General features: G+C 40.7%; 1 protein-coding gene across 1 annotated transcript in view; it reads left to right on the top strand.

Moving 5' to 3' along the window:
* The window catches only part of ubr2 (ubiquitin protein ligase E3 component n-recognin 2), a 63,453-nt gene that overhangs the window by 7,136 nt on the left and 29,539 nt on the right, over positions 1-26,778 (top strand). Inside the window, exons 4-21 of the mRNA XM_088322038.1 lie at positions 121-231; positions 3,105-3,235; positions 4,476-4,614; positions 6,603-6,665; positions 13,284-13,404; positions 13,472-13,579; positions 13,661-13,749; positions 13,831-13,929; positions 17,558-17,721; positions 18,522-18,621; positions 18,699-18,827; positions 19,533-19,716; positions 21,936-21,997; positions 22,063-22,173; positions 22,249-22,314; positions 22,383-22,499; positions 25,669-25,732; positions 25,795-25,919. Coding sequence (XP_088178164.1) covers positions 121-231; positions 3,105-3,235; positions 4,476-4,614; positions 6,603-6,665; positions 13,284-13,404; positions 13,472-13,579; positions 13,661-13,749; positions 13,831-13,929; positions 17,558-17,721; positions 18,522-18,621; positions 18,699-18,827; positions 19,533-19,716; positions 21,936-21,997; positions 22,063-22,173; positions 22,249-22,314; positions 22,383-22,499; positions 25,669-25,732; positions 25,795-25,919 — 1,983 coding nt within the window. The remainder of the gene's footprint in view (positions 1-120; positions 232-3,104; positions 3,236-4,475; positions 4,615-6,602; positions 6,666-13,283; positions 13,405-13,471; positions 13,580-13,660; positions 13,750-13,830; positions 13,930-17,557; positions 17,722-18,521; positions 18,622-18,698; positions 18,828-19,532; positions 19,717-21,935; positions 21,998-22,062; positions 22,174-22,248; positions 22,315-22,382; positions 22,500-25,668; positions 25,733-25,794; positions 25,920-26,778) is intronic.

Here is a 26,778-nt window from a genome sequence, read left to right as displayed (position 1 = left end):
CGAAGGACATTCGAATTATCACCACAAAATCATTGACTCTCATACTGCAACAACAGCTGCTTGTCTGCTGCAGGTGACACGCCTAACCCCTCTCTTGCATATTTTGTGCCCGCATATCAGATGACCACATCCGGAGGCGGGGGCTTCTGCGACTGCGGAGACACTGAAGCCTGGAAGAAGGGTCCTTACTGCCAAAAACATACACCCACCGCCAATAAAGATTCCGAAGAGGTCTGTATGTTATTAGCGGTGTTTGAGACTCACGGGAAAAAGTTAGCGGGCATTTTTCACAACTGAAAAATAGGACGACTAATCGCAAAAAAAAAACATTGTTGCAAAGTATTAAGGATTGATAATCAGAATATTTAAGTTTATTATAAATCTACCGTATTTTCCGCACTATAAGGCGCACCTAAAAGCCTTTATTTTTTTCAAAAGCTGACCATGCGCCTTATAATACAGTGCGCCTTATTTATGGGACAACATTAATTCGCAGTCTTGCAACTAACTTGCAGCTGCCGACTAGATTTCACCCCGAACGCCAAGTAGTCCGCGGTGTATGCTGGGATTTATTTACCGGCGTTTCATTGGCTAACCAATGTGTCAATCATCATTTGAATCGATCACTATTGGCTAAAGTTATTCGGAGGTCAAGGGGCGGATCCTTTTTATCATTTACAGGCTGGCATTGGCTTGAACGGCAAAACAAAGCCTGCAATTGGCCAAAAAAGACGTGTCAATCCTCAGTTGAATCGATGACTATTGGCTAAAGTTTTTCGGAGGTCAAGGGGCGGATCCTTTTTATCATTTACAGGCTGGCATTGGCTTGAACGGCAAAACAAAGCCTGCAATTGGCCGAAAAAGATGAATGCGTATAGCACGTGGCTGACGGCATACAGAAAGCATTTTTTTACTATTTTGTATTTGTAAATATTTTATTCTCCTGGATTTACTAAACTCACGGATATAAGAGGACCATGGCTGCACATTATTATGAACACAACGACTTCGGTGAGCTACTCCGGCTATATATATTATCCCTGTATCTTGTTTCAGACTAAACTCGATGTTTCTGTGATAAGCGGTGCAGATATGGGATGGAATGGAGTGTCTATTTTTAAATTCAACTCAATTCCAAGTGTTTATTGTCATATATACAGTAAAGTTGCGAGCGAAAAAGAAAATAGAAACCAAGGAATGGTTGGCATTTCTTGAATCCCAAGACTTTAACCTTCCGAATGATATTTGGAACGATGCATTTGAGTGATTGGTGACATCGTACAGACACTGTTTCCGTACATGTCTGAGACACGTATTTGCTTCTTTGCAAGCTTTGGGAATGTTAAGGGGCTAATAAGTTGGACTGAACTATCTGACTGTTTTGTCGACGTTCCCATTGTAGCGCCTTATAATCCGGTGCGTCTTATGTATGTCAAAAATAGGACCAAAAACTATTTTTTCGGGGTGCGCCCTATAACCCGGTGCGCCTTATAGTGCGGAAAATACGGTACTTATAACAGTCATTCTATGTATATGACATCACTATTTTCCATCCGCCATGAGTATGTACCTGTATTTACTCGTCTTCATTCATGCAATGTTTGCGTTGCGTCGTCTGCTACAAGCCACGTGAACTCCTCTTTCCACCATGATTTTAGTGTACGTTTACGTTTTGTAGCGTCATCAATTTTGTTAGCTTCTTTTGAATCTTTCTTCTGGGGTTGAGGTTATGGCTTGATTCCTAACCACTTCTCCCTTTTTCTTGTGTTCTCTGTGCGTCTACTTTGGAAAATGATCTTATAACACTCGGGAAAGTCCGGAAACACGAAGTTATTCGATGCAGGCTTCTGATTGGCTGCCGAGTATGCAAATTTGCAAACGAACCGAAATTCCAACATTTCCAAACCGAACGAAGATTCCGAAATCGGAATAAAGCAAACGTTTGATTTGAAGAAAAATCTTTCTTGTTTTTTTTTTTTTCCTTGCAAAAGTTGTGGGCCACCCGCGCGGAGACGCTTTGTAAGTCGTACGCCCGACGTAAAAGATACATGCCCCGGGCGTCCTGGCAGACCATATTTCAGACACTGTATTAGTTTCCTCGCTCAAACCTATCAAACTGGGCCCCCCGACCTTTTTCAAGCCTCGAGCTACTTCTTTGTCTCTAATTAGCGCAAAGGGCAACTCCGCTTGATACGAATTTCTAAAAAAGCAATTTAGTTAGATGGCTTGCTAAATAGCTAGAAGGGTAGCATGATAGTTAGCTAGAAAGGTAAACAGGTACAAAACTACAAGAGAGCTAGATAGTTGGCTACAAGAGTGAGAAAGCCATCGAAATAGTCGGATAGAAAGCTAAAAACAAAGCTAGCTAGCTAGCTAGAGAGGAGCCCAAAATTAAGCTTTGATAATTCTTGATAAAGTCCAGTCTATAAAGGGCTACAGTTTCAACTACAGTTTACTATCACGGTATAACACCAGCATACCCCGTTTTGGCTCACGAAGGAGTCCTTAATATAGAATGTATGTTCACTGTTGAGACACTTTATGATGAAAAACTACAGAACAAACTGTAAACACCCATACCCATAACATGAAGCCCATGAACTGATTTTTTAAAACTTGAATTTCTAAAATAACATGTTGTTACTATGTTATTACCAGATTCATGTAAAATAAATATTGGTTAAATAGACTCAATCGACAAAAAAAAAAAATCATTTTTACAAGAAAATATCATTGACCCAGAATTGGGGAACTATTTTCAGAACTGGCTCTTGTGGCGGCTGCTATAAAAGCTCCACAACGTCGGTCTCTATATTGTTCCATTTAATAGTATGAGACAAACTAATTGTACTACACGCAAAGCCAAAACCCTGCTATACTCGTCGATGGTTCAGTCCAATAGACATGGAGCACATTTTTAACGACAGTTTACAGTCAAGGTGTCACACCAACAGACCCCGTTTTAGCTTTCAACATTGTGCAAAAATATAAAGAAATTAAAAAAATGAAGATACATTTTTCCATACTTAGGCAAAATATTTTCTTTCTTAGTTTTATGTGTTTTGTTTAGGATTCCTTCTGAAATATTTCTGCTTCCCCCGCAGGACCCCGCAGCCCAGCTTCCAGCTGATTTGGTGTTCCGCAGTTACAACATTTTCTCCATCATCCTGAAATACGCCGTGGATATGCTTACTTGGACTCAAGAGGATCAGCTTCCTGCAGGCCTCGAACCGCCGTATGTGTTTATTTTAGGGCCGCAACAACGAATCGATTAAAATCGAAGATTAAAAGCGACGAAATTGATAAGCGATTTATACAGCATTAGGCATGTTTAGGGGCGGCAGTAGCTCAGGAGGTAGAGCGCTCGTCCTGGGATCAAGGGATCCAAGTTCGAACCCCGGCTCGTCTGTGTTACATGTCGAAGTGTCCTTGGGTAAGACACTGAACCCCTAATACCCCCAATAAGCAGGTTAGCGTCTTACATGGCTGCAAGGCCGCTATTGGGAAATGTGGAGCACATTGTAAAGTGCTTTGGGAAGTCACTGACTTGAAAAGCGCTATATAAATGCAGACCATTTCATTTCCATTAATTCAAAAACAATAAGACATTGATTTTCCTCTGTGTTGTGCACTTTGGTCCGACAGATGGCGCTCCGAAACCGTATTTTGTTTTTAAGTATCAGTGATTTTCAACCGGTTGACTTCAGGACTCACCGTCCTATACGATTTAGGACCTGCGATCCAAAACAAGAAAAAAATTCCACTTCTCAAATTCATTGAATGAAAGCATTGTGCATTTGAAAGCACAAAAATGACCATCGACCAAAACAACTTTGAGTAAGAATATTGTATTCCCCAAGTAGCTGCATTTTAATGATATCCATAAAGCTTCACTTCCTGAGGCTTTGTTTTCGAGCTGATAAAATCCACCGCTCATATATTCTCCACTGTATCTGCATTTGGCCATGTGTAAACAAACCTTTCGCTCGGAATTATTACCATTTATTGTTAAGGGGTTTAAATTACCCTCGGCTTTCGATCTCTTTTTGTCCCCGACCATGTCTACTCTCCTTTCCTGGCTTACGACTCGCTTGCGACCCCGACCACGTTTTTGCTCTCCTGTCCCAGCTATTGACCTGTTTTTCCATCCTTGACACTGCCATCGCTCGCTACGGAAAATCCACCTCCGTGTTCGCATCCCTGCTAGTTGTTAGGCTACTTGACAAACATTTGGATTTTTTATTGTTTTATATTATCGAATATTATGCGGTTTCGTGCACTATTTTCTATTTGTCCAAACTTCAATATTTTGATAGAGGAAGAAAGAAAAAATGGGTAATCTGACTCATCGATTAATCGAAGAAATATTCGACCGATTCTTCGATAATTAAAATAATCGTCTGCAGCCCTAGTTTATATATTGACGAACGCCTCAAATGGTTAATGTGACGCCTTATCTTTGTTTTTTTGCGCAGTGATAAAGGAGACAACTACTACTGCATGCTCTTCAACGACGAAGTCCACACCTACGAACAGGTGATCTACACGCTGCAGAAGGCCGTCAACTGCAGCCAAAAAGAAGCCGTCACCTTCGCCACCACCGTGGATAGAGACGTCAGTATTGCTTTCGTTTTCTACTTTAAGTAGCACACCCACTTTTAACCCTCTTATTCCCACGGGGGCGCCGGTGCCCCCGATTTACAAGCGCTATTTGAATCACTGTAGCTCCGCGAAAGAGAACATTTTAACGGTTCTTGGAAGAAGAGAAGATGGTCTTTGCCTTTTTTTATATTGACCCTTTGCACACATGTACCTAACCATGTGACGACACCATGATGGACTTCAATAAACCGTAGTAAACAGTGGATGAAGCCAGTAAACGGTAGACAAACAAAAAGCTTTATTACCGTATTTGCCGCACTATAAGGCGCACCGGGTTATAGGGCGCACCCCGAAAAAATAGTTTTTGGTCTTATTTTTGACATACATAAGACGCACCGGATTATAAGGCGCTACAATGGGAACATCGACAAAACAGTCAGATAGTTCAGTCCAACTTCTTACCCCCTTAACATTCCGAAAGCTTGCAAAGACACAAATACGTGTCGAGAACACGTGCGGATGCGGTGTCCGTACATCGATGCATCGATCCATCATTCAGAAGGTTAAAGTCTTGGGATTCAAGAAATGCCAACCATTCCTTAGTTTCTATTTTCTTTTTCGCTCGCAACTTTACTGTATATATGACAATAAACACTTGGAATTGAGTTTAATTTAAAAATAGACACTCCATTCCATCCATTATCTGCACCGCTTATCACAGAAACATCGAGTTCAGTCTGAAACAAGATACAGGGAAAATATATAGCCGGAGTAGCTCACCAAAGTCGTTGTGTTCAATAATAATGTGCAACCATGGTCCTCTTACATCCGTGAGTGTAGTAAATCCAGGAGAATTAAATACTTACAAATACAGAATAGTAAAAAATGCTTTCTCTATGCCGTCAACGCAACGTGCTATTCACATTCATCTTTTTCGGCCAATTGCAGGCTTTGTTTTGCCGTTTAAGCCAATGCCAGCCTGTAAATGATAAAAAGGATCCGCCCCTTGACCTCCGAATAACTGTAGCCAATAGTGATCGATTCAACTGATGATTGACACATCTTTTTCGGCCAATTGCAGGCTTTGTTTTGCCGTTTAAGCCAATGTTAGCCTGTAAATGATCAAAAGGATCCGCCCCTTGACCTCCGAATAACTTTAGCCAATAGTGATCGATTCAAATGATGATTGACACATTGGTTAGCCAATGAAACGCCGGTAAATAAATCCCAGCATACACCCCGTACTTCTTGGCGTTCGGGGGAAAATTGAGTCGGCGGCTGCAAGTTAGTTGGAAGACTTTGGGAATGTTGATCCATAAATAAGGCGCACTGAATTATAAGGCGCATGGTCAGCTTTTGAAAAAAATAAAGGCTTTTAGGTGCGCCTTATAGTGCGGAAAATACGGTATTCAACACCCTGGCAATGACTAGTCCACTACACAGCATCATCTCCAAACAGAAGAGCAGCCTCAGCGACAGACTGCTGTCACAGTCTTGTTCCACGGACAGACTGAGGAGATCATTTCTTCCTCATGCCATGAGGCTCTTTAACTCCACCTGGGGGAGTAAAAGCCCACATGAAACCCCACCTACACATTTGCATATTACCCTATTTTTATGACAGTGTGGATTTCCGTAACACTATTTAAATACTCTATATCAACACGTTATATTGGGTATTTTTGTATTCTATATCTTTATTTTTCAACACAAGGATACTGCTGGAAGTGTGAATTTCCCTACGGGGATGAATAAAGTATCTCTATCTCTCTATCTCTCTGTCTCTATCGCTATCTCTCTCTCTCTCTCTCTCTCTCTATCCCTCTCTCTAGCTATCTCTCTCTTAAATTTGAACAAGTGAATAGTTGGACATTGTTTGATCTCGTCTTGTTCCAAAGTTTGACTCCGCACACAGACACACACATACTTTTCCTGCTGGTTCTCACCTTTGGGATTTTGGAATTGGTTATTGAAACGGATTTCTTTGTGTTCATTTCCAGGGAAGGAAGTCCGTTCGATATGGGGACTTTCAGTCCTGTGAACAAGCCAAGACTGTTATTGAGGTGAAGTTTCTAGCTTTTTATTTTATTTGTTTTGTCGACGTTTATTGAAACCATCACCTTTTGACAGATGTCACATTGACAGATTATTGCTGTATGAAAATTAGAATTACAATTGAATTGTCTTTCTTGTCATTGATTACAGTTTAGTGAACATTGTTTGCAACAAAATATGACGTGTTGCTCCGGGATACAAGTCATAAAAGATTTTAAAGGAAAAAAAAAATCTATCTACCGTAATTTCCGGACTATAGAGCACACCTGATTATAAGCCGCACCCACCACATTTTAAGAGGAAAACCGATTTTGTACATACACAAGCCGCACCTGTATATAAGCCGCATGCGCCCACATTTAAACATGTAACACAAACACAAAATTAACCCAAACCCGACTGCAAGTCCCACGACTTCATTAAAGTCCACAGTCCAAAAATCACAGCCGGCAAAATGAACGGAAAATGATACCGGTACTTGAGGTTTGATAAAGACCTGCTGAGTCTGGGTCCCGTTGAAAGTAATCCAAGGAAAAAAGTGTATATTTCCAAAAGTAAGGGTGGGAAAAATATATCAGATGAACACATTTACTCACGCAATTCCTTTTTCTTTAACCAATTTTTTACCCCCTCTTCTTTCCTTGTCTGTCCCTCACCTTTAGCGGTCCCCACTTAAATTTGGCACCCCGCATTTGTTCCGCCCCTCCTTTTTCAGTCACCCGTGCAAAACATATCAGAATAAGTGTCTAAAATAAATACAACTAAATACATTACAAAAATATACAGTTGCAAATACATATTATACATGGGTTACACATATTTACAAAGAAAGATGGTACACCGAGAGAGTTTTCAAAGCTTTAATAATAATAATATAGCTTTGACAGGGCAGTTAATGGTAGCAACACTCGAGCGCCGCATCACTGAATAAGCCGCTGGGTTGAAAGTTAGGGAAAAAAGTAGCGGCTTATAGTCCGGAATTTACGGTAGTCTAGATCTATCAGATAGATACGTCTCTTTAAATGAGTACATTTGGCTCGGAGATGAAATGTCACCTTTTCTTTCTCAATCGTTCAAAATCTCAACATGGTGATCAGGACCATAAACCATGCCAAGCCATAACAACGCTAATAGTTCACAAAGGGCAACCCCGTTTGATATGAATTTCTAAAAAAGCAATTTAGCTTGCTAAATAGCTTGCTAAATAGCTAAAAGGGTAGCATGGTAGTTAGCTAGAAAAGTAAACAGGTAAAATAATAAAAGAGAGCTAGATTGTTGGCTACAAGAGTGAGAAAGCCATCGAAATAGTCGGATAGAAAGCTAAAAACAAAGCTAGCTAGAGGGGAGCCGAAAGTTTAACTTGATAACTCTTGATAAAGTCCAGTCTATATAGGGCTCAATTTCAACTACAGTTTTGGCTCACGATATGGAATGTATGTTTACTGTTAAGACACTTTATGATGAAAACCCACAGAACAAACTGTATACACCCATACCCAGAAACGCCCAGCCAATCACCCAGCGCAATTTGATTGGGTGAGAGGTAGAGGCAGATGTATGCACACATAGCGCAAGCCCTCGTTTCTCGTGTTATTCCTCCTCTTTGCAGTATTTTGTGACATTTTTACCGAAGAACTCGCTCATTGGTTTAAAAAACATTATTTAGTATGACAGTCTAAAGGAGCCTTAACACTTACTGTGGGGGTTAGACATATTTTGCGTTATATATGGATATGGGACAAAAACTCTGGCATTATCATTTCATAAATTATATCAAATCATCAAATGTCACATGGTGAAATAAAACGCACTGAACAGTTAGTGTTTGTCCGGAGCGCATCTTTGGCGGGTTTTTTTTCTAAAAAAGAAATGGTGTGGCTCTCTTCCCCCCCAAAATTTAAATATTTTGCTTTTATGATTCTTTGGGTCAAAAATGTTCCTGATCTGTCTAGACTATTTTATAATTCCCGATTTGCTTGCATGTTTGTGTTTGTATGTGGCTTATAGGCTCCCAAACGGCTAAACCGGTTATCATTCAAATTTGCACAGTTGTACTTTAGGCCTCTGGGAGTGTCTTTAGCTAGGTTTTGTGTTAAGACACACCCAATAAATACCAACAAAATCAATACACATCTGAGTTTGTGTACAAGCGGCTCTGGAGCTGCATGTAGTTATACTGCTCTTTGGCACTCCCTAGTGGCTTTTTCAAAAACAGCGGCCACAACTAGATAGATAGATAGATAGATAGATACTTTATTCATCCCCGTAGGGAAATTCACACTTCCAGCAGTCTACCCTGTTGTTTATTAACAGATGAACATGATGCCCGTGGGGTGCTTGTAGCGAAGTGGATGACGTCAGGCCAGTCCAAAAATTCGACATCCCTGCGGCAGATGGATAACTTTTCTTTGCGAAAATCCAGGGATACACCACCTCGTGTTAGCAAGTCCGTCCGCCTTCTCTCCGATTCCCCCCGGCTTTCGTGTCTCTGTTTAGCAGCGTTGAAGCCGGATTGCTCTGGGTAGCTCCGGGTGGCTACACGTTAGCGTCCGGAATGCTAAACGTGAGCCACGTTTCCGCAAAAACACAGCAACTGCGCTCCCTGTGCGCTTCGATGTTTTCCAAAAGCACTCGATGATCTTATTTGGTCGTGAGTTCGCATTTACCATGATTACGGATGGTACCGAAGACTTATAACGCCGCTAGCCGCTTCGCTAGCTCCGGCTTTTCCCCACGATGGGCCCCTTCATCACGCCGGCACGAGAATTCTTAAGGGCACGCATTTCTTGTGCGTTAAAACCCATGTCCATAGGATAGTAGTAATCCATAGTGTAGTTGTCAAAACGGGAAGAAAAAAACGAAGATAGGAGCAAACAATAAAACAACAGGGCAGCTGCTGGAAAAGTCAAGTCAAGTCAAGTCAAATTTATTTATATAGCCCTTAATCACAAAAATGTCTCAAAGGACTGCACAGGATTACAGTTACAAAATTACACAATTACCTGATCTTAAACTAGCAAACCAGCATGCGGGCAAGGAAAAACTCAAAAACCTCAGTGTGAGGAGAAAAGAGAAACCTTGAGAAAGGACCTCACATGTGGTAATCCCCCTTCCAGGATTGAACAGGGTGAATTACAATTAGCATTACTGTACACAGAATAGTAAACATTAGGTAAGATGTTGAAAATGTCCGGAAAGAGCATGACATCAACGACGACGCCAGCTGGTAAATGCAGGGGTTGACATGCTGCAGGTCAGACCCCGGTCCGCTGACCCATCCCAAATCATCCTTCTCCTTCGTATCAGCCAGGCAGGCCTCAGAAAAAGACAGGACAAAACAGAATACGAGGTGGGCATCAATCATATGCTTTGGAATAAAAGTGTGTCTTAAGCCTCAATTTAAAAACTTCCGTTGAGGTTGCAGATCTTATCTCCAGAGGCAGGGCATTCCACAACACCTGGGCCCGGATGGAGAACGCTCTCGAGCCCGCAGACTTCTTGGCTCTCGGAATCACAAGTAGACCGGCATTTTCCGAGCGCAGACTCCGTGCAGGAACATAGGGGGAAATCAAATCAGAGAGATAAGAGGGTGCAAGCCCATGCAAACATTTATATGTTAATAAGAGAACCTTAAAGTCACATCTTAAGTGGACTGGGAGCCAGTGCAAGTTGGCCAATACAGGTGTAATATGCTCAAACTTTTTAGTCTTAGTCAAAAGTCTAGCTGCCGCATTCTGAACCAGCTGCAAACTTTTAATGCTAGACATCGGGAGACCAGAAAGCAATACATTACAGTAATCAAGCCGAGAAGTAATAAACGCATGAATTAAAATCTCTGCATCTGATTGGGACAGCATTGAACGAATCTTCGCAATATTACGGAGGTGGTAGAAAGCTATTCTAGTAATATTTTTCACATGTAACTGAAACGACAGATTAGGATCAAATATAACACCTAGATTTTTGACCGAGTCACTATGGGTGATATTACATTTGTCTAGGTTCAGGGTAATGTTTGAAAACAAATGACGACAGTGAGCTGGACCAATAATCAACATTTCAGTTTTTTCTCGGTTAAGGCGTAAAAAATTATTTGACATCCATCTTTGAATCTCAGTAAGGCAATCCTCCAGATTTCTAAAACTTAAATGTCCAGTTTTTTCCAGTGGCACATACAGTTGAGTGTCATCTGCATAGCAATGGAAACTAATATTATACTTGCGGATAATGTCACCAAGCAGGATCATATAAATACTAAAAAGAAGGGGGCCAAGTACAGAGCCTTGAGGAACACCACAAGGGACATTAGATTGTTTAGAGGTCATATTGCCATAGTTAACACATTGCATCCTGTTTGACAGGTAGGACCTAAACCACGAGAGTACAGTTCCTGAGATACCAATGCGTTCTAGGCGAATCAATAATATGTTGTGGTCGACCGTATCAAAAGCAGCGCTGAGATCCAGCAGCAGTAACATTGATGAGGCACCAGAATCTATTGTTAAAAGGAGATCATTGGTTACTTTTGCAAGGGCTGTCTCAGTAGAATGATTTGCTCTAAATGCTGACTGGACAGTTTCAAAAAGGTTATTTTCTGACATGAAGTCATTTAGCTGCTGTGCAACGACCTTTTCAAGTAATTTCGCAAGAAATGGCAGATTTGACACTGGCCTATAATTACCTAGGCTTTCTGGGTCAAGGTTAGGTCGCTTAAGCGTGGGTTTAATGACGGCAGACTTGAAGGCTACAGGAACAATACCCGAGGATAGCGATATATTAATAATATTTAAAACTGATGGTCCTAAGATCTCAAACAGATCCTTCACCAGTGAAGCTGGAAACGGATCAAGCAGGCACGTAGTTTGTTTGGCTCTACTGACCATCTGTGTTAGATTATCAAGGGACAATTCATTGAAACTGGAGAATGTTTCTAAACAACCGCTGACACAGTCCATACCTAGCACCTCCACATCTTTGATATAGGAGGAGGAAACAGAGCGTTCTTTTAAAATTTCATTCCTGATTAGTTGAATCTTTTTATTAAAAAATTCCATAATGTCATTAGCAGAATGAGTGCAACCATTTGGGTTAAGTTGTTGTCTGGTAAGTTTCGCCACTGTGTCAAATAAAAATTTTGGATTATTCTTATGTTCAACAATAATCTTAGAGAAATACGAAGCTTTAGCTGAGGCAAGAGCTACTTTATATTTCAGCAAACTGTCACACCAGGCCAGTCGAAAAACCTCCAGCTTAGTAGTGCGCCATTTTCGTTCAATTTTTCTGCAACTTTGTTTGAGTAACCTAGTTTCTTCAGTAAACCAAGGTGTATTCTTCTTGGGTCGGAATTTATACTTTAGGGGCGCCACAGAATCAAGAACATTTACCAAAGCAGTATTGAAGTTGTTTGTAAGTGAGTCAACAGACCCAGTGTACGAAGGGAAGGCTGCAGTTACCGTAGGTAATAATTCTTTTAAGGCTAACACCGTTTTAGGGCGGATATTGCGACTGCTAAAGCCTATATTTTCCTTATCACAGTAAACATTAAACAACACCTCACATTTAACAAAATAGTGATCAGAGATGGCATTAGGATACGGTAACACTGTAACATTTGAGGCTACTACGCCACGGGTCAGGACAAGATCTAGAGTGTTCCCATCTTTATGAGTTGGCACATCAACTATTTGATTGAGGCAGCCGCTCGTGGCAGCGCCGCTTTGATCTTGGGTACTACCTCACTCAGATAGAATGCCCGGCAACGCCAGGCCATAATGCTTGTAATAAGATAACATAATATGAGAAAAAACTGTATTTACAGGGTATTACTTGTGGATATTGCCCTAGAACACTGATGTCAAACAGGCGGCCTACGGGCCAGATCAGGCCCACCAATGGTTTAAATCCGGCCAGCAAGACAACAGTGAGAGAAGTTCAAAAGGAAAATGAGCTGTAGTTTTAAATATTGCCACCAGATGTCACCAAAGCCAGTAAACACTTGCAAAAGAATTGTGGTAGTATTTCTCCATTTCTCTCTGACTCACTTCTTTTTTATTTATTCCTCCCTCTTTTTCTTTCTCCTGTTCACTCTCTCTTTCTCTCTCTTTTTCTCTTATCTCTATTTCTCTCTCACTCTAACTCCTTCTTTTTCTCTGTCTTGCTCTCTTTCTATTTTCTTTCTCTAATCTACACTTAAATTCTCTTTCTATTTTTTTTCTTTCTTTCTCACCCTCTTTCCTTCCCTTTTTCGACCTCTCTCTCTTTCTCTCTCACCTCACTTTGTCTCTTTTTCTCCTGCTGACTCTTTTTCTTTCTGTCGTTTCACTTCTCTTATTCTTTTTATCTTTCTCTTTTTTCACTTTCTTTTTCTCTCTATATTGATTTCCCCCTTCTCCATTCATATCTTTATTCTGCTCTCTCTTTCTCTCACTGTTACTCTGTCTCCCTTGTTCTCTCTATCTGTTTATCGTTTTCTCTTTCCCTCTCTTTTTCTCCCTCTCTGTTTCTCTTAAACTTATTAGTCCGGCCCCCGTGAGATTTTTTTATAGCATTTGTGGCCCCCAGCTAAAACCAGTTTGACACCCCTGCCTTAGAGGATACCCATTTCTGTTTGTTTCTGTCCTCCGCAGAGGAACACCAGCCGCCAGTCGAAGCCTCTAAGGGTTGAGGTGATGCACTCGTCTGTCGTCGCTCATCAGTGTTTCGCTTTGCAAGCTCTGACTTGGCTGGGACAAATTATTCAATACTCAGGTGAGTCTTCATTTCCAAAATGGATGTTGTGTGGATCATGCCATTTGGATCGTTGGCCTCTTTGCAGATGGCTTGAGGAGAATCCTGTGTCAAGTGGGACTTGAGGAAGGCCCAGAAGGAGAAAATTCATCGCTCGTGGACCGTCTCATGCTCAACGACTCCAAAATGTGGAAAGGTGTTATTTTGTTTTATTTTGAAAGTCATATTATTGATCCTGTCTGTATTGATGAATGTCGATTCTCATTCTCCTATGAAGGAGCAAGGAACATCTACCACCAGCTGTTGATGAACAGTCTCCTTATGGACCTCAAATACAAGAAAATATTTGCGATCCAGTTTGCTAAGGTAGTACATAGTACTTGACGAACTATCTTGTGGAATTATTGCTTTCCTTCGAAAAAAAACTGAATTTTGTCTCCGTTGTAGAACTACAGGCGGCTCCAGACCGATTTCATGGAAGATGATCACGAGAGGGTGGTGTCGGTGACTTCGCTCTCTGTACAATTGTTCACGGTGCCGACAATGGTGAGTGCCAACACGCTTGTTCTGGACATTATCAAAGGTCGGAAATAGAGCTGCAACAACTAATCGATAAAACAGAGTAAAATCGTCTAATAAAAGCGTTGGAAACTCATTAGATCATCGATATGTTGTATCACATGATTTATGAGCCACTGAGTACGATAAGTTGTAGCAAATAAGAGTGCGCACAATTCCAATGAAACATTGAGAGTTGTAGTACCTCTTCAGTCCAGCAGAGGGCGCAAACATTGTTTTTATAAGAATTTCTTAAAATTTTCTTCTTTTTCTTGAACATTTCCTTATTACAAACAAAATTAACATGAAAGATTCAACTTTGTAGGGATTGACTGTTTACCGTATTTTCCGCACTATAGGGCGCACCGGGTTATAGGGCGCACCCCCAAAAAATGGTTTTTGGTCCTATATCTTCCATAGATAAGGCGCACCGGGTTATAAGGCGCTACAATGGGAACGTCGACAAAACAGTCAGATGGTTCAGTCCAACTTATTACCCCCTTAACATTCCCAAAGCTTGCAAAGAAGCAAATACGTGTCGAGAACACGTGCGGATGCGGTGTCCGTACCATGTCGCTCAAATGCATCGTTCCAAATATCATTCGGAAGGTTAAAGTCTTGGGATTCAAGAAATGCCAACCATTCCTTAGTTTCTATTTTCTTTTTCGCTCGCAACTTAACTGTGCATATGAGAATAAACGATTGGAATTGAGTTGAATTCACTCAACTCATCACAGCAACATCAAGATCGTTCTAAAACAAGATACCGGGAAAATATAAAGCCGCATAACTCACCTAAGTTCTCACGTTCAATAATGATACGCAATCATGGTCTTCTTACAACCGTGAGTGAAGTAAATCCAGGAGACTCAAATATTTACAAATACAGACTAATAAAACATGTTTCTTTATGGTGTACTTTAGCAAGCTTGCTAAGCTTGCTACGCCATTGCTAAACTCGGCCAATTGCAGGGTTTGTTTTGGCCATCTAGCCAATCTGAGGCTCCGAATAACTTCAGCCAATAGCGATCAATTTAACGGATGATTGACACATCTTTTTCGGCTAATTGCAGGGTTTGTTTTGGCCCTCTAGCCAATCCGAGGCTCTGAATAACTTCAGCCAATAGCGATCGATTCAACGGATGATTGATACATCTTTTTCGGCCAATTGCAGGGTTTGTTTTGGCGCTCTAGCCAATCCGAGGCTCCGAATAACTTCAGCCAATAGCGATCGATTCAAATGATGATTGACACATTGGTTAGCCAATGAAACGCCAGTATATAAATCCCAGCATACACCGCGGACTACTCCACGTTCGGGGGAAAATCGAGTCGGCGGCTGTTGCGTAAGTTGCGAGACTTTGCGACTTAATGTTGATCCATAAATAAGACGCACTGTATTATAAGGCGCATGGTCAGCTTTTGAAAAAAAAATTAAGACTTTTAGGTGTGCCTTATAGTGCGGAAAATACGGTAATTACAAAATGGAGCAGTTTTCTAAAATCTGAAAGATAAGAAAATAAATCCAGTGAAAATACAATAAATAATATTTACATGTTTAACTCTACACAAGGGGCAGATTCTTAGGAAGATTATATCTAATTTTCATATTGGGAATGGCCCTGCAACTGGCTGGCAACCAGTTGAGGGTGTCCCCTGCCCACTGCCTGAATATAGCTGGAATGGGCTCCAGCACCCCTGCAACCCTACTGAGGATAAGCTGTGCAGATAATGGATGAATAGATATTGGGAATGTTTATCACATTCAATGATTTAACAAAAAAAAAACAATTCCTTGACAACATTTTTAAAAGTGTGTTTGCATTTTTTATATATTATTTTGTAGATTAAAAAAATGCTACAAATAAAATGAAATGTATTTCTTTCTTTTTTGTTTTGTATGATAAGTCCAAATTTATTATGATCTTTAGGTAGGTGGTATGAAAAGACCATCTGCAAGCATATAGGTGTATTTTTGTTTATTGTCAAGGGAATTGAAAAACACTCTGACTTTCAAAAATGGTTTTATATTATAGAATATTCTCAGTGTCTGAAACTCGTGCCAAAAAGTTAGTGGACCCAAAGGGCAGACAACTCTGAAAAGTTGCCTGCCCAGCCATAAAGTTGCTTGCCCCATTTTTCACAACTTGGAACGCAATAAGACAATTAATTGCATTATTAAGGGTTGATAATCAGAATCTATAACAGAACAACACTTTAAAATGAAGTTTATTATAAATCTACTTAGAACATTCATTGCATATATATATGACATGGCTGTTTTCCATCTGCCATTAGTATGTACCTGTATTGACTCATCTTCATTCATGCAATGTTTGCGTTGCGTCGTCTGCTACAAGCCACGTAAACTCCTCTTTCCACCATGCTTTTAATGTACCTTTACGATTTGTAGCGTCATCAAATTTGTTAGCTTCTTTTGAATCTTTCTACTGGGACTGAGGTTTTGGTTTGATTCCTAACCATTTATTCATTTTTTTGTGTTCTCTGTGCGTCTATATGCAAATGCACGACCTTATAACAGTCGGGAGAGTCCGGAAGCACAAAGTTATTGAAATGAAATGAAATGATCTGCATTCATATAGCGCTTTTCAAGTCAATAACTTCCCAAAGCGCTTTACATTTCCCAATAGTGGCCTTGTATTGCAGCCATGTAAGGCGCTAACCTGCTTATTGGGGGTATTAGGGGTTCAGTGTCTTACCCAAGGACACTTTGACATGTAACACGGACAAGTCGGGATTCGAACTGGGATCCCTTGATCCCAAGACGAGCGCTCTACCTCCTGAGCTACTGCCGCCCCATAATATAAATTATTCGATGCAGGCTTCTGATTGGCTGCCGAGTATGCAAATTGCCAAACGGACCGAAATTCTGAAATTTCCAAAACGAACAGAGATTTAGAAATGTTTTATTTGTAGAAAAGAAAAAAAAAAGTCAGCCAACCGGGCAGAGACGTTTTGTAAGTTGTACGCCCGATGTAAAAGATGCACGCCCTGGGCGTCCAGGCAGAAGTTATTTCAGACACTGATTATAGACTATTCTGTTGTTTTCAATATTTGTATAAACAAGATTTAAAAAGGTCTTTAAGACATCCGATTCATCGAGTCATTGAAAAAACTAATCGACAGATTCATAGATTATAAAAATTAATTGTTCGCTGCAGCCCCAGTTGGAAAACATTTTTGGGTTAGGCCTAATATGAAACTGTTGAGCTGCTTACCTATGTTGTAAGGAGGGGAAACTAGTAGAGGGGGGGGGGGGGGGGTGCTCGAGCCCATCCCAGCTATCCTTGAGCAGTGGGCAGGGGACACCCTGAACTGCTTGCCAGCCAATCAGAGGGCACACAGAGACAGCTCATTGACACCTAGGGATAATTTGGTTAGGCCAATTAACCTAACATGCATGTTTTTGGAATGCGGGAGGAAACCCACGCAAGCACGGGGAGAATATGCAAACTCCACACAGGAAATTTGATCTCATGACCTCAGAACTGTGCCGCACACGCGCTAAACACTGCGCCACCGTGCTGCCTGAGGCTGGTTCTAACCAGTTCTTTAAATTACTGGCAAAATGATGTCCACTGTGGTTTTGTTCCAGGCCCGCATGTTAATGGTGAAAGAGAACCTGATGACGACCATCATCAGGACATTTGTCGATCATCTCCGTCACCGAGATCTGCAGGGGCGCTTCCAATTCGACCGCTACACCGCCCAGCAGGCCTTCAAGTTTGGACGAGTCCAGAGCCTCATTGGAGATCTCAAGTAACTACCAAATAATAAGCAAGCTAAACATGATAAAAATTGATTGTTTTTTTATCTGTCATCTTGGACTGGAAAAGCATAAAGCACAAAAGATAAGTTAGGGTATTTCTAATGGGAGATTAAAAAAAAGATGGATAGATAGATACTTTATTCATCCCCGTAGGGAAATTCGCACTTCCAGCAGTATCCTTTTGTTGTTTATTAACAGATGAACAGGATGGCCTCGGGGTGCTGTGTTGTAGTTTAGCAACAGCGTAGTGGATGACGTCACACGCTAGGCCAAAAGTTAGACGTCCCTGCAGCAGATGGAAATCTTTGTGCCCAGGGTTACACCACTTCCTGTTCACGTAGATAGCCAGTCCGCCTCCTCTTCGCTTCCCGCAGGCTTTTGTGTCTCTGTTTAACAGCGCTGAAGCCGGGTAGCTCCGGGTGGCTCCACGTTAGCGTCCGAGATGCTAGACGTGAGCCACGTTTCCGTAAAACACAGCAAACTGCACTCCCTGTGCGCTTTGATGTTTTTCACCAGCACAGCCAGTTCGTCGGTCTTATTTGGTACCATGATTACGGACGGTACCGATGACTTATATCGCCGCTAGCCGTTTAGCTTTAGCTCCGGCTCTGCATCCACGATAGGGCCCCCTTATCACGCCGGCGCGAGAATTCTTTAGGGCAAGGAGTTGATTCCTCAAATAAATGCATTTTTGTGCGTTCAAAACCATAACCATAGGATAGAAAGCCCGACTTTGATATAAGTCCTCAAAACAAATTGACACCTCTGGAATATGTTTTGTTTTGGCCAGGTACGTCTTAATTAGCCAACCCTCTGAATGGAGTGAGGAGCTCAGAGAGAAGTTTCTAGAAGGTCTGGATGCTTTTCTGGAGCTTCTGAAGTGCATGCAGGTAATAGAGATATCCCCGGTTAGAAAAGACGAATGAATTAAATGCAAAAAGGGTGATCAATATTCTGTGTTTCTCAGGGCATGGACCCGGTATTTCGGCAAGTGGGGCAACATATCGAGATGGAACCCGAATGGGAGGCCGCCTTCACTTTACAGATGAAATTGACGCACATCATATCCATGATCCAGGAGTGGTGCTCCACAGATGTGAGATATTTAATATGACACACCGATTTCCATGTCAGTGGCAGTTTGAGTATGAAATCCCTGGGTTTTTGCGGTAAATGGGGACCAGAACCAAAGAGAAAATCGACGTTGCACCTTCATGAAAGCCCCCAAAGGGTTAAAATGACCTTGAGATGACGTCATTACCTACGAAAATGATACGACTGTAACATAAAAACCGTTAGAGATCTACAAAAAACCCACAGAACAAACTGTAAACACCCATACCCATAAACGCCAACAAATCTGTCACCCGATAATAATCCACGGAGCACCTGCTGGTGATCAGTATTTCTTTGTGTTTTTCTGAGTGTTATTTAGTCTGATTGGCTACATGAATTTATTTTCAATCTAACGAGCAGCTAAAAGCTCAAATTTTTCGACCTATGATTTTATTTTTTGATAGAAAAAAATAACATTTCTATAAAAGTTATGTATTTTATGCGTCAAATAAAATAAACAATAGCATGCTTTTTTGCACAGATAAAATTATCACTGCACATTACAAAAGGTCTCACGGCACACTCGTATGCCCCAACCCACTGGTTGGAAAACAGTGCTCGATACAACCCTGGCGAGGTTTCCTATGTTTTACCATGAACCATGTAGGTTGCTTTTGCAAAGCCAAGACATTTAGCACGTCTTCCCTCGTATTAAACCAATGTTCTTTCCCTCATCTCCCTCCAGGAGCGCGTCCTGATTGAGGCCTACAGGAAGTGTTTGAGTGCAGTTAGCCAGTGTCACAGCGGCCTTCCTGATGGTGAACAGCCAATCAGCTTAAGTCTGGCTGGTCATTCCGTGGAGACCTTTCTCTACCAAGTGTCTCAGGACAAAGTGTCCATCCACCTGCCTGTGTGCAGACTACTCGCAGGTAAATGCACTTAAGGCTTTTAGGTGACTTTCTACATTGACAGAGCTTTCAGCTGCTCTGCCCCTCAGCTCTGGAACTCATCACCACCTGACCTACGGAATTCTGCCACCCTGTCCACTTTAGAAATCCGGACTCAAAAGCCTCCTCTTTAGACTGGTCAATTAATAATTATGTACTTCACATACCGCCCCCCTGTTTTTTGATTTGACTTTGTTTTATTTGGTATTTATTTCTTGCTTGTTTTATTCTTGTTTTGTTGTTGTTTGATACCCTGTGTACACCGGTCTTGGGTGAACTGAAAAGCGCTTTGAAGTTTAATATATTATCATTAAACAGCTATTGCAATTATTCGTGTAAAGCCCTAATTTTAAATTTTTTAAATATTTTTTTTATTTTATTTTATTTTTTCCCATTTTTCTTAGCTCAATCTCAGCATTATGTTGTGGATTAACTGTAAGTCAGCAGCCTGGTGTGCAGACATCTGGCAGGATGTTATGAGTCTTGGAGCAATATTTTAGTACAATAAGTCACAAGATGTTGACTGAGCCTAGTCGGGGCCGGTAAAAACACTTTCGAATCCGAGAAAAACATCACGTGATCTTGTTGAACACAGTATAAAGCCCAGCGTCTCTCTTGAACGTGGCTCGAATGAACGTTGCTGACTAAAGGACGTTCCCTTTTTGTCATATTTCTGTCTCTGCGTATATTTTAAGGCGACGCCCAACAACGTCCTCGCCAAAAATTACAAGTGACAAATGTAGATTATTTTATTTTTTATTTTTTTTTTAAATGATGTATTACAAAACATTATGCACCAAATTATTTAGGAATTAGTAATTTCATATGTTTTGCAGGGGATCCCCGAAAAACACATGAAATCTTGATTACAATTTTCTCAAATCTACAAAAACAAACTGTAAAATCCAAAAACATATTTAAATGCAAATGAGAAATGGAAATTATTTACCCAAGGAGAAAAACAAACCTAAACTGAAAAACAATGGATTTAAAAAGAATATTAATAATTCCCATAAAAATACATTAGTTTTAGCTTTAAATTCTGCTCATTTCTTTGTATTGACCTTTCTCGTTCTACTATATTTTTCAGATTCGATCATATTTTATTTTATTTTTCATTTAAAAAAAGAAATATAATAAACATAACAAAATATAAATAATATGTAAATATATAAAAAGGAAAAATGTTTTAACCAAATATTTTTCTTTATGGTGGTTTTTTTACTGTATTTTTGTTTTGTGTAAAATTAGAAGAAAATTGTAAAATTGATAAAATAATACCTGATTGGGTGAATGATCAAGATGATCCCCCACAGAAAATTAATAATTGCAGTGTGTTTTATTTGAGAGCTTGATGCAACAGTAAAATGTGCTTGATAAAACATGCATATACAGTGGAACCTTGGTTCTCGACCATAATCCATTCCAGAACCCTGTTCGAAAACCGATTTGTTCAATCACCGAAATCATTTTTCCCATTAAAAATAATGTAAATCGTTTTAATCCGTTCCAACACCCTGAATGTTTACCTTGAATGTTTAACGTAAACATAAAGCCAACCCAGGCTAATCGTACGTTCGCGTTATCGTAATCTTCCGTACGAAAGATTACGCTAACATGAACGTGTAAAAATAAAAAAATCAGGTCGTTTACAAGTCCTTTAGCACCCGAGTTTCTACACCAAGTGGTGAGCGGTTCATTGGAAAGGGGGCTCCGTTCCAACACCCTGAATGTTGGGCTCTGTTCCAACACCCTGAATGTTTAACGTAAACTTAAAGCTAACCCAGGCTAATCGTACGTTCGCGTTATTGTAATCTTATGAAGAGGATTTCTTACCTTTGTGGTGGTCAGCAGAAGGGACTCGCACACCTCCTTCATATTTTGCTATTATTTCTTTCTTAAATGCAATAGTTGTACGCACTACTTTTCTTTTTTCACCTGTAGCAACTTTGCTGCTTGCACCGACTTTCTTCAGAGGCATAATTAGGGGCTAAAACAATCGTACGCCGCTCAGCATCGCACCCTAGCGTACGCACCCACGCATTACCGGCGTTCGATCTCCGATTTTTTGACCGAACAGCAAAGCAAGAATTTCTTGAAATTTTTGGTCGAACTGAGAGGCCTTCGAAAACCGAGCTTCCACTTTAGTGTATTCCCATTGTTCTGCTCATTCTAATGCCGCACCGTCCTTTCATTTTTAGGTCTCCATGTTCTTCTGAGCAGGACAGACGTCGCCGCCCGCTTCCCCGAACAACTCCCGTTGGTAAGTTCGAATGTTTTTGGGGAAACGCGTCAAATTCATGTGTAAGATTCCCTTTTTTGCCACAGGGGGAACTCAGCCCCCCTCTTCTGATTGAACTTCCACTGAGATGCCTGGTACTGTGTGCCCAAGTGCTGGCCGGGATGTGGAGAAGAAACGGCTTCTCTCTGATCAACCAGGTGAACTCTCGAGTCTGCGTTTGGGTCTTGTTTGTCTATCGTCTTTCACTAAAACTATTGAGTTTTGTGTTTCAGATTTATTATTACCACAACGTTAAGTGCAGAGTGGAAATGTTTGACAAGGATATCATCATGTTGCAGGTATGAATCCACCAAAGAGGGACACTTTTTCCGTTTTCCTAGTGTTTATTTTTTATTTCATTTTGCAGGCCGGTGCCTCCATGATGGATCCGAACCACTTTTTGATGATCGTCCTCAGCCGTTTTGAACTTTTCCATATTTTTCGATTCGCCGACTGTCGAAAGCGTTATAGACCGACTAACAAGGTGAGTTTTGTGTATGGACGTGTTAATAAATTTCTAGCATTGTGTATACTGCCGTATAAGCAGGGTTGGGTAGGGTTACCTTAACTGGATTACTTTCAATGACTTTTGGATTACTCCAATAGCAAATATGCTAATAAAAGACAAAAGAAACTCAATATGAATAAAATGATGACTCACAACTCATATTTAGTTTCTTTTGTCTTTTATTAGCATATTTAGTATTGGAGTAATCCAAAAGTAATTGAAAGTAATCAAGTTAAAGTAACCCTACCCAACCCTGGAACCGGGAAGCCTGTCTGGCGTAGAAGGACAGGAAGCCAAAGACCGACGGGATTGATAACGAATCAGGGTAACAAAAGTAAACAGGAGAAACTAGACGGGAACCAAAATTGGAGAGACTAACCAACAGGACAAGAATGGAAAAAAAAAACTGGAACCCGAAATGAAACAGTACAAAAATAAACAGGAACAATACCGGACTGGAGACGTCACAGGAAAACAGGACCAAGTCAGAACCCACGTCTTGTGGGGAAGAAGTTCGTTTGACGGGCTGACAAAGTAAGAGTGAGAGCACTGAGCTTAAATAGACAGAAAGCCAATCTGTCAACGAGCCGCAGCTGGCACCACATAGGGGGGGCCGATTGGGCACCATGGCAACCGTGACACACACGGGCGCGGTCAAATCATAATTAGAAACTAAATATGAATAAAATGACGACTCACCACACACGGTAAGCTTTCTCTCCTGGCTTTGATCTCTTTGATCTCCGGCAAAACTTACATAAAATGCGACAGAAACAAAATGAAAATAAATCCAAACAGCTGCCAACATAATTTTTGCCGTTCCACGTGTTCCGTTACTCCCCAAGCCTGCAAAAAATTTAGTCATTTTGTTCCTATTTAGTTTCTTTTGTCTTTTCTTAGCATATTTGGTATTGGAGTCATCCAAAAGTCATTGAAAGTAATCCAGTTAAAGTAACCCTACCCAACCCTGCGTATAAGCCCACCCCCTGCAACTGCTTTAAAATGGACACATATTAAAAGAAATACAAGAAAGCGTGTACACCATAGGTCTCCAACATTTTTCAAGCATCCAGCTGCTTTTGGTGACTTATTAGCACAAAGGGCACCCAGTTCGATGTGAATTCCTAAAATAGCAACTTAGCTCAATGGCTTGCTAAATAGCTAAAACAGGTAGCTTGGTAGTTGGCTAGACAGGTAAACCGATAAACTAAAAGGGAGCTAGATATAAGAGTAAAAAGCCATCTCAATAACCAGATGAAAAGCTAACAATAAAGTTAGCTCGGAAAGCAGGTTAAAATTTAGCTTGATAACTAGCATAAAAGGTAAAAAGCTGGCGAGAAAGCTTGCTAAATAGCTAATAGGGTTGCCAGAAAGCTAGCTAATAAAACAGCACACTTTTTGCTCGTTCACTTTATAAAACCTATAAACTGGAGTTAGGTTTGTTATATTTCCTGTAAAATGAATCAATTTATGAATGAAAAAATCAATTTGGTAACAGATGGATAGATTCTTATTCTACTCCTCTAATTAATTCAGGGATCAGAATTTTCCGCGGATCCGCGGATTTCCGCTGTTTTTGAACCCCAAAGGCATTCCGACTTTTTCACTTTTTCTCTTGCGGAGCAAACAAATTCAAAATCCGACTGTCTCACTCTTTCCTTTATTGCTCTGGCGCACTCTGGCGGCCGTTAGAAAAATTGGCCGTATTGTCGCACAAGCTGCAGGGACTGAACTGCATTTGAACTTATCTTGCAGTATTTACAAAAAAATCAGTTATGTGGGCAAATTATTTTAATCTTCTAAAAATGTTACTTAAATGATAAATATAAGCATGGTTTTGGACAAGTAAATTGCCTAAAACCCAGGTTTTTTGGGGTGGGGCGGTGGGGGGGGATCCACCCTGGTTTATTCCTGGACGCTGGCTATTTCAGCTGAAAATGAAAATCTCCATTCTGATCCCTGTTAATTGCTCAAAAGTATTTATCGATACTTATGAACTGGAATTTATTTGAATTTCTAAAATAGCAACTTAGCTAAATGGCTTGTTAATTCGCTAAATGCAGACCATTTACCATTTTACATCATAGGTCAACTTCAACCATGAGAGACAGAATGTGGAAAAAAACAACTGAAAATCAGTTCATCTCAATACTTAGTTGGCAATAACGGCAGCCAAACGTTTTTTTGTAACTCTTTACAAGCTTTTCACATACTTTTGCTGGTATTTTGGACCATTTCGCCAAACAGCTCTCCTCTAGAACAGTGATGGTTTGGGGCTGTCGTTGGGCAACGCGGACTTTCAACTCTTTCCACTGATTTTCTATAGGGTTGAGATCTGGAGACTGGCTAGGTCACTACAGGACTATAAAATGCTTCTTCTGAAGCCATTCCTCTGTTACTCTGGCTGTGTGTTTGGGATTGCCCTGCTAAAAGACCCAACGATGTCTCCTCTTCAATATGCACTTGCTAATGGAAGAAGATTTTCTCGCAAAATCTCTTGATACGTGGCCCATTTCATTCTTACCTCTACACCAATCCGTCGCACTGGTTTTCTTGCATAGTTGAGATTTAATTTAATCCATCTATCTACCTTGGTCATATCCCTGAAGTGGGGTGACCCCATCTTTTTAGTCATCATCCTTCCGATCTCCTCTTTCTTCCACTCAGTCGCTTTACTTCCACGTCCTCTCACATTCAGTGACCCTATAACTAATGTTTGCGAGACCTTCCTGTCTCCCGCCCCCCTTTCTTTGCCTTGCTGTCTCTTAGGGAGTAGAGATAGAGAGGAGAGGATCCCCAGTCCCCTTGCTCCCTCCACTTTGGTCGCCTTTTAGGACAGGCAGGACCACGGTGGGAGAATTCTCACACCTCCCAGGGGGAGAGGGCCCCTCACCACAGGACATTTAATTTAATAGTTTAAATAAATTGGAAATGCATTCTTTAAAAATCAAAGAACGTGATTTTCTGTTCCCCCCTCTACGTTCTGTCTCTCGTGGTTGAGGTTTAGCCATGTTGACAATTGCCTGCCTCTCTAATCTTTTCAAGTTGGAGAACTTGCACAACTGGTGCTTGACTAAATATTTATTTGCCCCACGATATATAAGGCATATCACTGCTTACTGTATTTTCCCTCTTTATCTTCTAGGATTTGGTCCAGCAGAACAATACCTTGATGGAAGAGATGCTACATTTAATCATCACTGTAATTGGTGGGTCAACATTTTTCCAGAATCAATTACTTTTACTCATATGCGTCTCATATGTGGGTCAGGCGAACGCTACGTGGCAGGTGTCGGCCAGGTGGAGCAGTTCGACGAAGTCCGAAGGGAGATCATCCACCAGTTGTCAATCAGACCTATGGCTCATAGTGAGCTGGTGAAGGCCCTGCCGGAAAATGTAAGACACCTCTGTTATCTTTTCACACAGATCATCTTAAACCAGGGATGTCAAACTCAATTGCACAAGGGGCCAAAATTCAAAACACACTTAAGGTCGCGGGCCAACCAGGATAAACATTTATTGAACACACTTAAACTGAATGTTTTTGGAACATAAATATGAATCAAAACAGACAAGAATATTAAATTCAAACATTAAATCACTTATACAGTATTTATTATTTTGCAGTACATAAAAAAACTTAACTTAAACAACTTAACATTAGAATAACATTAAAATTCCTTTGCTCCTATGTCAATGTATATATTAAAAAAAACCTTAAATATCCCAAAAGGTTTTACTCTCCTTAATATATCTCTTGTCAAAAGTAGAAATATGAAAATGCTACACAAATGATTTTGTAAAAACGTCACAACATTCTGAGAACAGGGAGTCTGATGTGCTTACCTTTGGCGCAGACGGAGTAGGGCGAGATTGGAGGGAGTGCTTGCACTATTTGCATAGCTCCACCCATCCCTCCCACTCACCCAATCAAATAACTTTAAGTTCTCTTCCGGTGTTTTGGCGTATTTACAATTTGTTCCGTGGATTCATCAAAAAGTATCTGAACAATGAACACTGATTATATAGTGAGCTTCTATATGAAGGATTCTTTAGCGTTGTACAGCCAAAACAAGTTTTTTTTTTGTGTGACACTTTGACTGTAAATTGTAGTGAAAACGTGCCCTATATATTCTGAAAAGTACTGATTTGAAATTCAGCTTTTGTTTGCGTGTTTCTGAACAGGATCAATGGCTCAAGTTTTGAACAAGATGGAGAAAATTTGCATGCAATTCAATTTGTCTCTGAGCCATAG

Source organism: Urocampus carinirostris, chromosome 18, assembly GCF_059441175.1.
Source record: "Urocampus carinirostris isolate Australia breed hairy pipefish chromosome 18, RoL_Ucar_1.0, whole genome shotgun sequence".
NCBI classification, from domain to species: Eukaryota; Metazoa; Chordata; class Actinopteri; order Syngnathiformes; family Syngnathidae; genus Urocampus; species Urocampus carinirostris.
The sequence above is the reverse complement of the archived record's forward strand: the minus strand, read 5'-3'. Positions and strand labels throughout refer to the sequence as shown.